At 36.4% G+C, this 14,028-nt stretch overlaps 1 protein-coding gene across 1 annotated transcript; it reads right to left on the bottom strand.

The window, feature by feature from the left end:
- Positions 1 to 2,632: 2,632 nt before the first annotated feature.
- Positions 2,633 to 4,113, bottom strand: LOC100677618 (olfactory receptor 5M5-like). Its single transcript, XM_003423373.3, has one exon. The coding sequence runs from the start codon at positions 3,894 to 3,896 to the stop codon at positions 2,958 to 2,960; it is 939 nt and encodes a 312-aa protein (XP_003423421.2). The 5' UTR covers positions 3,897 to 4,113; the 3' UTR covers positions 2,633 to 2,957.
- Between the last annotated feature and the right edge of the window lie 9,915 nt (positions 4,114 to 14,028).

Below are 14,028 nucleotides of genomic sequence, written 5' to 3'. Positions count from 1 at the left end.
AAGAATATAGGAATACAACTGAAAGAAGAGAAATCTTGGATTATCATAAATACACTTAAAAAATACTTAACTTCACTTGTAATAAGGGATCCAAAAACTTACAAGAAAAAAATAAGAATCCATTTTGCACCCATTAGATTGGCAAACATTTTAAAAGTCTGACAATACATTGCTTTGGAAAGTATGTGGAGTAAAATGAACTCACTCACTATTGATGAGAGTGTAAATTGGTAGAGAAATTTGTCAATAAATACAGTAAATTCAAAGTTGCCCATATTTTATGACCCAGAATTTACAGTCCTGGGTACATACATGACAGGAATTATTGCACTGGTACAGCAGCAGAATTACACAAGAATGTTTATTGCTGAATTTCTGTGTTAGTAAGGAACTGGAAAAATGCAATTATCCATTCTCTTAGTTATTTAGTGCTGTTATAAGAGAAATACCAGAAATTTATTTTCTCACAGAATTTAGGATGCTGGCTCTAGGGGAAGATTTTCTCTTTCTGTTGGCTCTGGAGGAAAGACCTTGTCTCTTCTGAACTTCTGCTCCCTTGTAATCTTCATGTGCCTTAGCATATCTCTTCCCCCATCTCTGTTCTGCTCACTTCTTCCATCTCTTTTATATTTCAAAAGAGGTTGACTCAAAATACACCCTACACTAATCCTGCCTCATCGACTTAAAGACAAGTCATTCCCCAATAACCTGTGCATTCTACCTTGGTTTACAGCTACATGCAAAACAATTGGCATAGTGGCACTTCTGAAAATAAATTTTGGAGGGAGGGCATAGTTGGCAAGCAAAAATAGAAGGCATAGGTTATTTGTGTAAAAACACGTTATAACTGCAGGTATTTACAATACACATTTTGGGGGAAATGATTCAATCCATAAAGAGTAGAATGGATAAATATATTGTGACATATTTATGTACTGACATTGGAACTAGCAGTGAAAATCGCTGTTACATGAATCAAAAAAACAAACAAAAAAATGACTTGTTGCTGTGGGGTGGATTCTGACTCACAGAGACTCAATAGGACAGAGTAGAAACAATCAATAGGGATTCCAAGGAGTGGCTGGTGATTTCAAACTGCTAACCTTTTGTTAGCAACCATAGCTTTTAAGCACCAGGGCAACATGAATCAGCATACATGCATACAGCATAAATACAATAGCATTTCGTATTAAATTATATTAAGTTTCAGAAGAATACAAAGAGTGATTTCACTTATCAAGTTTAAAGTCATGCAAAAAATACTCTATAATCATATGGAAACATAAATATCAAGCATATAATGTAAATCTATACAGGGATAAGAAACAAACCCATAATAGAGTCTACTTCAAGAAATGGAGAGAGAAACAAAATTAGGCAAGGATGATTCAACTTTTCCTATAATATCATTAATTTCCAAAAAAATATGAAAAAATGCTAACATTGTGCGAAGATTTAATAATGATTAGTCATGGTTATACAGGTGGTCTTTACATTATTTTTGATTTTTGGTGATACGTTAGAAATAGTTCAGAAATAAAATAACAAAAAATTGACCAGTGAAACCACAAAAATAAACTTAATAACATAGGAAATAACAGCTTGATCATAGGTGGAAAAGAACTTACTGTCCTAAGAGCAAAGAAAGAAACAATAAATTGTTTGGCGTATTTAAAAATAACAAAAAGTTTTGCACTTGAAAAATAGAATATAAAGAAGCAAAATTTAATAAGCATATATTTATTATTATGAATATATAGCAGAAAATTAATTTGTATCTTTAAAAAAGAAGTGTTAAGATGAATAAGAAAAAGAAAAGAGAAACACAAAAATTTACAAATGCACAAAGAAAATGACATGAAAAGGATATTCACAAAGAATTTCACACAAAAAAATACAAATAAGCAATGACCAGATGAAATGTCATCTTACCAAGTATGTAAGGACACACAAATGGGGTCTACTTTTTAAAGGGAAAAGACAATGATAATGGAAGAGTAAACGAGAGGAGGTCACATGCCATGCAGCTACCTATTGGTTTTAAAAGAAAAGAAAATCCTTCTGAAAAGTTTTTCGCATTTTCGTCAAAATCCTTATACAATGAGAATTCCATTGGATTAGTGATATCATTCCAAAGATGGTTCTGAGAGTAATATTCTTAGATATAAGCAAAAGATCTTTAGCATGTAACTTGTATAAAAAAGGGAGAAAATTTCTTAATAGTTTGGACATTACTAAGCCTTATAAAAATGTAATGAATTGTCATTGCCATACAACTACCACCAACAGTTGCTGTCAAGTGTTTTCAGTGGGTGGTTTTTCAGAAGTAGATCACCAAGCTTTTCTTTGGAAAAGCCTCTGGGTGGATTCGAACCTCTAACCTTTGGTTAGTAGCCCAGCACTAAGCTGTTGGCTCCGCGGAGCTACTCCATATCAATGAAACCAAAAAAAAAAAAAAAAAAACAGAAACCCACTGCTGTCCAGTTCATTACGACTCATAGCGACCCTATAGGACAGAATAGAACTGCCCCATAGAGTTTCCAAGGAGCGCCTGGCAGATTTGAACTGCCGACCTCTTGGTTAGCGGCTGTAGCACTTAACCACTACGCCACCAGCGTTTCCATCAGTGCCACAGCATGCGGAAATTTCGCATAGGTTTTAGTACTATGGATGCAGTCATCTGTTTATTGATTCTATGGAGCAATAACAATAACTTTCAGTCTTCTATTTGAATTCCTAAGCAGTATTTGTTGCTGTTTCTGTATGTGTGTATGTGTCTTTATTCACTGAGATGGCTCTGTAAACTCTACCAAATAATTTGACACGCTCCCCAAAGTCGTATATGACATAAGAAAGCAAAAAATTCTCGATGACAGGACGGGACTTGCTAATTAAAAACGCTCATTAATTGCCCAGTTGATAAAGATATATTAGGTACCTGTGTCCAAAATATCTACTTATTTAACAAACAATTTCTTTTGGATAACTTTCCTTATTGCTCTTTTAACATCTTTGTTTCTCAGGCTATAGATCAAAGGGTTTAACATAGGACTCACAAAGATATAAAAAACAGCTACAATTTTCCCCTGTTCTACAGATGCCTCAGAAGGGGGTCTCAGATACATACAGAACAGAGTTCCATAAAAGACGGTAACCGCAGTGAGATGGGACCCACAGGTGGAGAAGGCTTTACGTCTCCCCTCAGCAGAGCGGATGCGCAGGATGGCAGTGAAGATGAAAATATAGGAGATGAGGATGATGGTGAGAGAACAGGTGAGGTTGGATCCAGCCACCACAAACATGGCAGTTTCTTTGACGTAGGTATCCGAGCAGGCGAGGACCATGAGAGGTGGGTCTGCACAGTAAAAGTGGTTGATCTCATTGGGTCCACAGAAGGACAGACGTAGCATCAGTACAGTCTGTACCAGTCCATTTGCAAAGCCATAAATGTAAGGAGCAGCGACCAGAGAGTTGCAGGCACATTTGGACATTTTGCTACCATATAACAAGGGTTTGCAGATGGCCATGTAGCGGTCATAAGCCATCACTGTAAGCATATAATAATCTGTGATGACCAGGGCAATGAAAAAGTGGAATTGTATGATGCAACCAATGAAAGAAATAGTTTTTCTCTCAGATAAGAAATTAACCAGCATCTGCGGAGTGACATTGGTGGCATAACAGAGATCTACAAAGGAGAGGTGACTGAGGAAAAAGTACATTGGCGTGTGCAGTTTTGAGTCACTTCTAATTAAAAAAATCATGCTGACATTGCCTGTTACTGTGATAAGATAGATCACTAGTAATACCACAAAAAGTATAGGCTGCAGCTCAGCTCGGTCAGTCAGGCCCAGGAGAATAAATTCAGTCACGTCGGAGTGGTTTTTCTTTAACATCGTGTTCCTTGGCTTCTAATAAAATCTAAAGAAAATGAAATAAAAATACTTTTTTTTTTTTTGTCATTTATCCATTATCCCCGTCATGCGGTCTGATAGTCTTTTCTCTCAACTTGTAAATGTATGCAGCATAAGGAAATAACCTAGTGAGCATGTGACTGATATTTTAGACAATTACATTAATGTAATATTCTATATATATATATATACACACATTTTACATGGTATCTTTTTGTAATTCTTCATTACATTTCCACTTACAATTTTCTTGGACATATGAGTGTAAATGTTCTCTTTCTTTGAAATTGTAATATTTTGTTTTATACTAGACCTTTTGATGAGGAATCTACAACGTGGGTCTTTGAAAATCATCTGCTTCATGTTTAGGTTAATGAACTCCAGTATAAGTGGGATTTACGCATGGTGCATAGACTTATTGATCTAGGTCCTCCTTACTGCTCCTCTAAACCCAAGATCGTTTTCAAACTGCTCTCTCACCCTGCCATGTACGTGCATTTTCTCCGCTCTGATCTACCTTAGTTGGCTCTCATATCACTAAATCTTGCTTAAGTTTTATGTTTTGGATTTCTTATATTTAGATATTTGTTTCCCAAGCGTATGAATATTGGTTAAAATATATGTTCATATATATGTGTATATATATCACAGATTAGATATTTATGAGGAGGGGCAATTAGGAAAAAAATAATGCATAAAAACTTTCCCTTGGGATGGGGATAATGAAAAAAATATTGAGAAACATTGTTCCCATCATAATAATCTTGTTATAACTCTACCTTACTCTACCTGGTTGCATAATTAAGAAAACTACTAAAACATAAATGCAACTTAAGTTACTTAAAACATGCCCAGAGTTCATAACCAGATGATGATCATACTACCCATACAACTGAGACTGTCCTTAAGATATCACAAAGTGCATCTCCGAACAGCTGGGGAGGGCAAAAGTGATTATGGAGACCATCATGAAAAATCTCCAGCCTCCTTCAATGGTAACAACCAGATGTGACAATGTTATATTAGTTGTTTTTTTTATGGAAAGAGTTAACTTTGGAAGGTACTTTGTACTTGAGAGCCTGACATCAGGGGTAGAAATCCCAGCTCTTCTAGTTGCCAGCTGCATGGTATTGGGCAGGTTATTAATCTCTCTGTTCCTCAACTTGGCTATTAATGGCAATTCCCTTCATGAGAATGTGTTAATTTAGGTATAACTTTCAAAAGTAAGTACTATGATTACTTGATGAAAGAAGAACCAGGTCTAGTCTAGAACAAGACCCAACATCTAAGTGTGATCTCCTTTGTTGTTGTTGTTGGGACAAGGATTTCATCTAATCTATATAGCTGTAGCCTTAACAGAACCTAGAACAGTGCTTCCCCAACTATAGATGTTCAATAACTATTGATGGAAGGGACGTTTCCTTTGGTCTAGTTCCCTTTCCATTACGTAGATATCACTCCACTGTACACTTATAAATAATCATACTACGAGAAGAATAGTGGCAAAATTAACTACAGATTTTTATAGAGGCATTTGCTAATTTTTCAGAATATGAATTTCATCCTGCCATTTTATTTTTATTGATTAAAAGATTTATTTCTAAATTCCAAAATCTAAAAAAAAAAAAAAATTGTCTAATCATACCTGAGAAAGGAGAGTGATATCCCAGACACAGAATGGATATGAAGAACCTGAAGAGTTTATAATGGAATTGTCACATAGGGACCAAATCCCTAAGGTTCAATTACTTCTAGCAGAAAGTTATTCACATTGCAGACAACTGTTTTCTTTTTCCGATAATCCTAAACTCTTTGAGGACATGATTTTTACCCACTCCCCAAAATCAGTAGGGAATCAAATCTCCTAAGAATGAGGAAGCAATATGATTCATTATTTATCTTAATTTACACTTGGGAGTCTTCATGTTTTTTGACTTGGAGAAATAATAAGCTGTCTTGTTTATAACATGTAAGAAAGAATGGCATGTTGCATAAGAAGAACATTTTGGATTGTGGAACACCATTGGAAGATCAATAAATTTTTGGTGAACTAGGACTAGTTTTTCAGTGATTCTGAGTCTTGTACCTTATCTTTTTAAGGGGAATAATAATACAAAGATATGGGAATGTGTGGATTTATAGACAATAAACCTGTGTGAATGATTCTCCCTTTGCCACCCCTACCCAAGCTCAGATCCTCTGCACTGCTTTTTGCAGTTGGAGTTTAACCCTTCTGGACTACATCAGTAGGGCTTCTTTGCTGTCTAGTTTCCATCTGACTTTGGCCAATGGGAGGTACCTTTAGGATGTCAGAGCTAGGAAGGAGAGAGAAGTAACTAGATTTCTTTCTCATTCCCTTATTGCTTCAATATGAATATGCTAGAGTGACTGCATCCGTACAAGGAAACTCCTACTGGGTTGTAAATGATGAAGAAGATGGGGAAAGACCTTCTTCCTGCACTGGGTTCTGGTGACAGTATCAACTGCCCTTGCCTAGGGGTGAGAGTTGTTTCGGCAATTAGCCTGCAGGTACTTCAGCTTCCTTGGTTGATTTCCTAATACTTATGGGCATTCTCTGTCTTGCATTACATTATCTTCAGCTATATGAAGTAGAACTTGGCATCATGATTGGAGGAAGACTAATAGCCTGCAATATGTAGATGACACAGCCTTACTTGCTGAAAGTAAAGGGGACTTAAAGCATTTGCTAACAAAGATCAAAGACTACAGCTTTCAGTGTGGATTACACCTCAACGTAAAGAAAACAAAAATCCTCAGCCTGGGCCAATAAGCAACATCATGATAAATGGAGAAAATATTGAAATTATCAATTATTTAATTTTACTTGGACTCATAATCAAGGCCCACGGAAGCAGCAGTCAAGAAATCAAGGCACATTTCATTGGGGAAATCTGCTGCAAAAGACCCCTTTAAAGTGTTAAAAAGCAAAGGTATCATTTTGAAGACTAGTGTGCTTCTGACCCAAGTCATGGTATTGTCAATCTCCTGATATGCATATGAAAGCTGAACAATGAATAAGAAAGACCGAAGCAGAATTAATTCCTTTGAATTATGGTGTTGGCAAAGAATATTGGATATACCATAGGCTGCCAAAAGAAAGAACAAATCTGTCTTGGAAGAAGTGCAGCTAGAAAGCTCCCTAGAAGCAAGAAGGGCGGAACTTTGTCTCAGTTACTTTGGACATGTTAAGAGGAGGTACCAGTCCCTGAAAAAGGGCATCATGCTTAGTAAAGTTGAGGGTCGTTGAAAAAGAGGAAGGTTTGACATATAGGCTGCAACAATGGGCTCAACACAGCAATGATTGTGAGGATGGTGCAGGACTGGGCAGTGTTTTGTTCTTTCCTAAAAAGGGTCTCTATGACAACTCGATGGCAGTTTTTTTGTTTTGTTTTGTTTTTGTTTTTTTTTTTATGGGAATGAACTGACTGGATGGCACCTAACAACAATATTTTATACCTTATGAATCAGGAATGACATGAAGGCAAGAGAGTTTTTTTTTTTTTTTTTTAATTCTCTACTGATGGAGTGATAGACATTGTCTTCCAATAAAGGAAAAAAAATAGCATTTGGGTAGCAAGAAGACATTAGGAGCCCTGGTAGTGCTGGGATTGAACTGCTCCGCTGCTAACTGAAAGTTCGTTGGTTCAAACCTACCAGCCACTCCAGGGGAGAAAGATGTGGTGCTCTGCTTCTGTAAAGATTATAGCCTTGGAATCCCTATGGGAGAGTTCTACTCAATACAATGAGATTGCTATGAGTCAGAACTGACTCACTGGCAACAGATAAGAAGATATTAGGTGTTTTCAGAGAAGAAGAATCTTGTATTTGCCCTTTAAATCATCATTTTGCACACTAACCTTGAGGACGAACTTATTTTGCCTTGTTGGGGTTTTAGAAGTGGCAAGAGCAAGTTCATTTCCTCCCCTAGACCATAACCTCATGTCTATGATACATAAAAACAGGTCATATCTCCCTAAAACTACGCTCAGGAAAGAAAGAATTAATATAACTTAATTAAGCATAATTAAGAATAAAAGGTATATTGAAATCAATTGGTATGACCCATTGCTTCCTCAGGCCCTCTATTTCCCCACCCCTTTAATTTTAGTCCCTCCTCTCACATCTTGGTCTGAAATTTTCCAGTGCAGGTGATAGAGAAAGCTTCCTCTCTAGGCTGGAGTGCCAGAGGGCTGAAGTTGGTTCGTATAGCTCAGAGGTCTAGATCTACAAACTCCAGTCTAGGAAAGGCACCTGACCATTCTTGCCCCCATTGTCTCCCCTTGCCACCCCCCACCTGCCACATAAGGAAATTGATAAGAAACACAAAACCACCTACATTTGGGGTTAATAAGAAGATATTTGGAAACCCTGGCGGCATAGAAGACATTTAATAAACTGGTCCTTAATTTCTATTTTCAGAGTAAGTAAGGGGAGGATCTCAGGAGTATGTGCTTTTTAAGACCTCTCGAAGACAGACATAAAAAAAAAAAATAGACATATGGGACTGAAAATAGATTCAATTCAAGTAACTGAGCTGAGAGCATGTTTATCCCATTTACGTTTGTAAACACTCAGAGCATGCCAGTGTGCCAGAGGGCACAGCAGTTGACAATGTTACCAAGAGCAGTGCTTCTCAAACTTTTATATGCCTACAAATTACCTTGGGATTTGGATAAAATGCAGATTTGGAAACAGTAGCTCTGAGGTGCAAATATGGTTTGATGCATGATGTCCTTCACCAGGGACTGATCCCTCCTGATAACATGTCCAAAGTATGTGAGACAGCCTCACCATCTTTGCTTCTAAGAAGTGTTCTGGTTTTACTTCTTCCAAGACAAACTTGATCATTCTTTTTGCAGTGCATGCTGTATTCAATATTCTTTGCCAACACTGCAATTCAAATGTGGCAATTCATCGATCTTCCTTATTCATCCTCAAGCTTTTGGATCCATATGAGGTGATTAAAAACACCATGGCTTGGGTCAGGAGCACCTTCATCTTCAAGGTGACATCTTTGCTTTTCAAAACTTTAAAGAGGTCTTTTGCTGCAGATTTGCCCAATGTAATCAGTCTTTTGATTTCTTGACCACTGCTTCCATGAGTGTTGATGGTGAATCCAATAAAAGGAAATCCTTGACAACTTCTATCTTTTCTCAAGTCATCATGATGTTGCTTATTGGTCCAGTTGTGAGGATTTTTGTTTTCTTTATGTTGAGGTGTGATCCATACTGAAGTCTGTGGTCTTTGATCTTCATCAGTAAGTGCTTTACTTTCAGCAAGTAAGGTTGTGTCTGCGTAATGCAGGTCGTTAATGAGTCTTCCTCCAATCCTGATGCCCCGTTCTTCTACATATAGTTTACTTTCTTGGATTATTTGTTCAGAATACAGACTGAATAAATATGGTGAAAGGATACAACTCTGATACACACTTTTCCTGACTTTAAACCACTCAGTATCTCTTTGTTCTGTCTGAATGACTGCCTCTTGGCGAACGTACAGCTTCCTCATGAGCACAATTAAGTGTTCTGCAGTACCCATTCTTTGCAATGTTACCCATAATTTGTAATGATTCACACAGTTGAATGCCTTTGCGTAGTGAAGAAAACACAAGTAAACATCTTTCTGGTATTTTCTTCTTTCAATAGGCTCCATCTTACATCAGCAATGACATCCCTCATCCCATGTCCTCTTCTGAATCCAGCTTGAATTTCTGACAGTTCCCTGCCTATATACTACTCCAGCCACTTTTGCATGATCTTCAGCAAAATTTTACTTGTGTGTGATATTAATGATATTGTTTGAAAATTTCCATATTCGACTGCATCACCTTTCTTGGGAATAGGCATAAATATGGATCTCTTGCAGTCGGTTGGCCAGGTAGCTCTCTTCCAAATTTCTTGGTCTTGACAAATGAGCACTTCCAGCACTGCATCTGTTTGTTGGAACATCTCAATTGGTATTCTGTCAATTCCTGGAGCCTTGTTTTTTGCCAATGCCTTCCATGCAGCTTGAACTTCTTCCTTCCCTACTATCAGTTCCTGATCATATGCCACCTCACGAAATGGTATAAGGTTGGCCAATTATTTTTGTTGTAGTGACTGTATATTCCTTCCATCATTTTTAGTGTTTCCTGCTTCATTTAATATTTTTCCTCCAGAAATCTTCAATGTTGCAACTCAAGTCTTAAATTTTTTCTTCAGTTTTTTCAGCTTGAGAAATGCCAAGTATGTTCTTCCCATTTGTTTTTCTACCTCCAAGTCTTTTCACATGTCTTGATAGTACTTTACTTTGTCTTTTCAAGCCACCCTTTGAAATCTTCTATTCATCCATTTTACTTCATCATTTCTTCCTTTTGCTTTAGCTACTCTACATTCAAGAGCAAGTTTCAGAGTCTCTTCTGGCATCCATTTGGGCCTTTTCTTTCTTTCCTGTCTTTTTAATGACCTTTTGCTTTCTTTATATTGATGTCCTTGATATCATTCCACAACTCATCTGGTCTTTGGTCATTGGTGTTCAACCATCAAATCTGTTCTTGAGATGGTCTCTAAAAAGGTTTCAGATTTATGTCCACCTTGAGGCACCTTGCCAGAAAGGTCTACTGACCTACTTCTGAAAAATGAGCCACTGAAAACCCTATTAGTACATTTCTAAGACACACATGGGTTACCATGTTGGAATCTACTCAAGGGCAACTGGTTTGTTCATCCAGCACCACTAAAGTATTATGTGGTAGGGTAGAATTTGAAACCCTGTCTTTGTATACTAAGTCAACTATTTTCTGGGTTGTAGGTGGCTGTCATCCCTCAACCTATAATTATAGTTCTTCCGTCTTTCTTTCGCCTCTTTTTAAAATATTCCCTCAGCTTCTCTCCAATCACATGCTAAATATAATCAGTAAGTTGTGAGACTGGAGTTCAAACAGGCTGAACAGTAGTCCTTGATATCAAGCTGTTGTTGAGATTTTAGCAAAGGAATGTGACTTGCTGACAAAATACTAAACATTCTCTGAGTATTGTGGTACTCATTTATTCAGGCATTGGTGTATTAAACAAATGTTCAGGGAACATCTCTCTATATGTCACTGTGCTGTCAGTGTAAGAAACATAAAAGAAAGTCAAAAGATGGTTTGTGTCCTTAAAGCGTTTCTGCCTCATTGTGGGAAGGATGAGGCATGTATATTTTAAGTTTCACAATCAAGTTTTAGATCGTGAGCAATTCATGAAAATCCCATTGCAAGGTGATAGAGAGTAGATAGAGCTTTCACACAACCATAATGTAAAGTTCATAATGATAGTCAAATGGTTTGAGCTTGACTATCAAACTAACACCACAGAAGAATGGCCTGGCAATCTGCTTCCCTTAAGATTACAGCCTGGAAAATCTATGGAGTAATTCTACTCTATACACATGCGGGTGCTATGATTCAGAATCAGCTTGGTGGGAATGGGTTTGGTTTTGGTTTATTAACTCAACAAGTATTTTTTGAGAACCATCTATATCCTAGGTTTTGTGATAAATACTGACTTTAAAAATGGTGACTAATGGACCTTGTCCTCATGGATCTGACAGTCTAGAGGACAATACGGCCAATGAAGGCAGAACAAATCTTAACTTGAAAAGCATGTGCAGCCACAGGTAGAGAATATTTACAATGGTGTCTACCAATATAAGTGGGTTGATACAGGACAAAATATAGTATTTAATTTTTTTTTTTCTTTCTCATTCTCTTAGACACCATTACTGAATCAATGCAGTTGGTCTTTGTCATTCTGAGGAAATGAAATACATAGCCTCTGGAAAAAAGAAAACAAAAGCAGAAAGCAAAAAAAAAAAACCATATATTTCTGTTCAGTTTAAGGTAGGCTTCACTCAGAGATCTTTTATGAAAACACTTTAAATTCAAGCTTCCAGAGAAAAGGTAGCAGACGCATTATAAAACAATTGTAACTAAGAGTTTATAATGATGCAACGATTGACAAGTTGGCCGCACAATTAAGAACCCAAAGAGACTGATACAGGTGTGGAAATTTAACACATAACAGAGTTTGCATTACAAACTTAATGAGGAAAAAATTAGGGATTATTCAATAATTGGAAAATTGGTTATTTTCATTAAGAAAATATAATTAGCTTCTATTTTGCACAATTTAAAGTTTCAGGAAGAATAAAGCCCTAAACATGAAAAAGCAAAACTTATATCTATATAATAGAAATGATACTTGTATGTATATAAGAGAAATGATGTTTTTAGACAAGATATACAAAGCACAGACATTAATAAATGTGAACTATGTTAAAATGAATTTGTGTACCACCAAATACATCATACACAAAAGCTAAATGCAAGCTAGAAATAGGTTGAATGCATTTGTACTGCATATGACATGAAAAAATTAATACTTAGAACAAAATATAGAAGGAGCAATCACAAGTGGATAAAGTAAATAACAAAATACCCCAGCTGAAAAGTGGACAAAGAATATAGAAATGCAACAGAAAGAAGGGAAACCTTTAATTACCATAAACACATTTAAAAAATACTTAACTTCACTTGTAATGAGGGATCCAAAAACTTACAATATGAAAATAAGAACCCATTTTGCACCCATTAGATTGGCAAACATTTTAAAAAGTCTGGCAATACGCTGTGTTAGAAAGATTGTGGAGTAAAGTGAACTCACGCATTGTTGATGAGAGTGTAAATTAGTAGAGAGAACTATGAGTCAGAATCGACTTGATGTCAGTAAATTAGTAGAGAGAACTATGAGTCAGAATCGACTTGATGTCAGTGAGTTTGGTTTGGTTGGTCATATCTTATGACCCAGAATTTATGGTCTTAGGTATGTACGTGAGAGGAATTATTGTACCAGTACACAAGCAGAATTACATGAGAATATTTATTGTTGGATTTTCGGGTTAATAAGGAACTGGAAAAATGCAATTAGCCATTGTCTTAGTTGTCTAATGTTGATGAAACAGAAGCACCACAAGTGGGTGACTTTAACAAACAGTAATTTATTTTCTTACAGAATTCAGGGTGCTGGTTGGAGGGGAAATCTCTCTCTCTGACATCTCTGTAAGAAAGCCCTAGTCTCTTCTGACTTCTGCTCCTTGTTAATCTTCATGTGGCTTGGCATATCTCTTTCCCCCTCTCCATTCTGCTCACTTGTTTAATCTCTTTTATATCTCAACAGAGATTGACTTAAAATACACCCAACACTAATTCTGGTTCATTAACATAACAAAGACAACCCATTCCCAAATGGGATTAATTTATTTTTATGCAAATAAAGTGTGCAGTCTACCTTTGTTTGCCAACCACTCCCTCTCCCTGTGAAGTGTTTTCTTAAGTGCACTAGGCTAAATTTTTACAGCAACATGTAAAAAAAAAATGGCAAAGTGACACTTCTGAAAGTACCACCTGGAGGAAAGACTTGGTTGGCAAACAAACATACAAGGCATATGCTATTTTCATAAAAATACCCTATAATCACAGGCGTAGAGATTAGTATTCACAACACCTATATTGGGTGAAACAACTCTATCAATAACATCCATAAAGAGTAGAATGGATAAATATGTGTCATATTTATATATTTACATTGGAACTAGCAGTGAAAAATCCTACTATATGAATCAGTATGGATAAATAATATAACAGTGTTTAGTATAAAATAAAAGATGTTTCAGAAAGATACATAGAGTGATTTCACTTATATTAAGTTTCGAATCATGCAAAAAATACTGTATAATTATATGGAAACATAAATATTAAGAAGATGTAAATCTACGTGGGGATAAGAAGCAAATTCATAATACAGTCTACTTCAACACATGGAGAGAGAAACAATATTAGGCAAGGATGACTCAGCTATTCCTATAATATCATTAATTTCCAAAAAATATATGAAAAAATGTTAACATTGTGTGAAGACTTAATAATGATTAGTTGTGGTTCTACTCAAACCAAACTCATTGCTGTCAAGTCGATTCCGACTCATAGCGACCCTATAGAACTGAGTAGAACTGCCCTATAAAGTTTCCAAGGAGCACCTGGGGGATTCGAACTGCTGTTCTTTGGGTTAGCAGCTGT

The sequence above is a fragment of the Loxodonta africana genome, chromosome 7 (genome assembly GCF_030014295.1).
Source record: "Loxodonta africana isolate mLoxAfr1 chromosome 7, mLoxAfr1.hap2, whole genome shotgun sequence".
NCBI lineage: Eukaryota > Metazoa > Chordata > Mammalia > Proboscidea > Elephantidae > Loxodonta > Loxodonta africana.
This window is presented reverse-complemented; position numbering and strand designations above follow the sequence as displayed.

Coding starts and splice junctions, on each gene's coding strand:
- LOC100677618 (XM_003423373.3), bottom strand. CDS start 3,896: ATGTTAAAGAAAAACCACTCCGACGTGACTGAATTTATTCTCCTGGGC.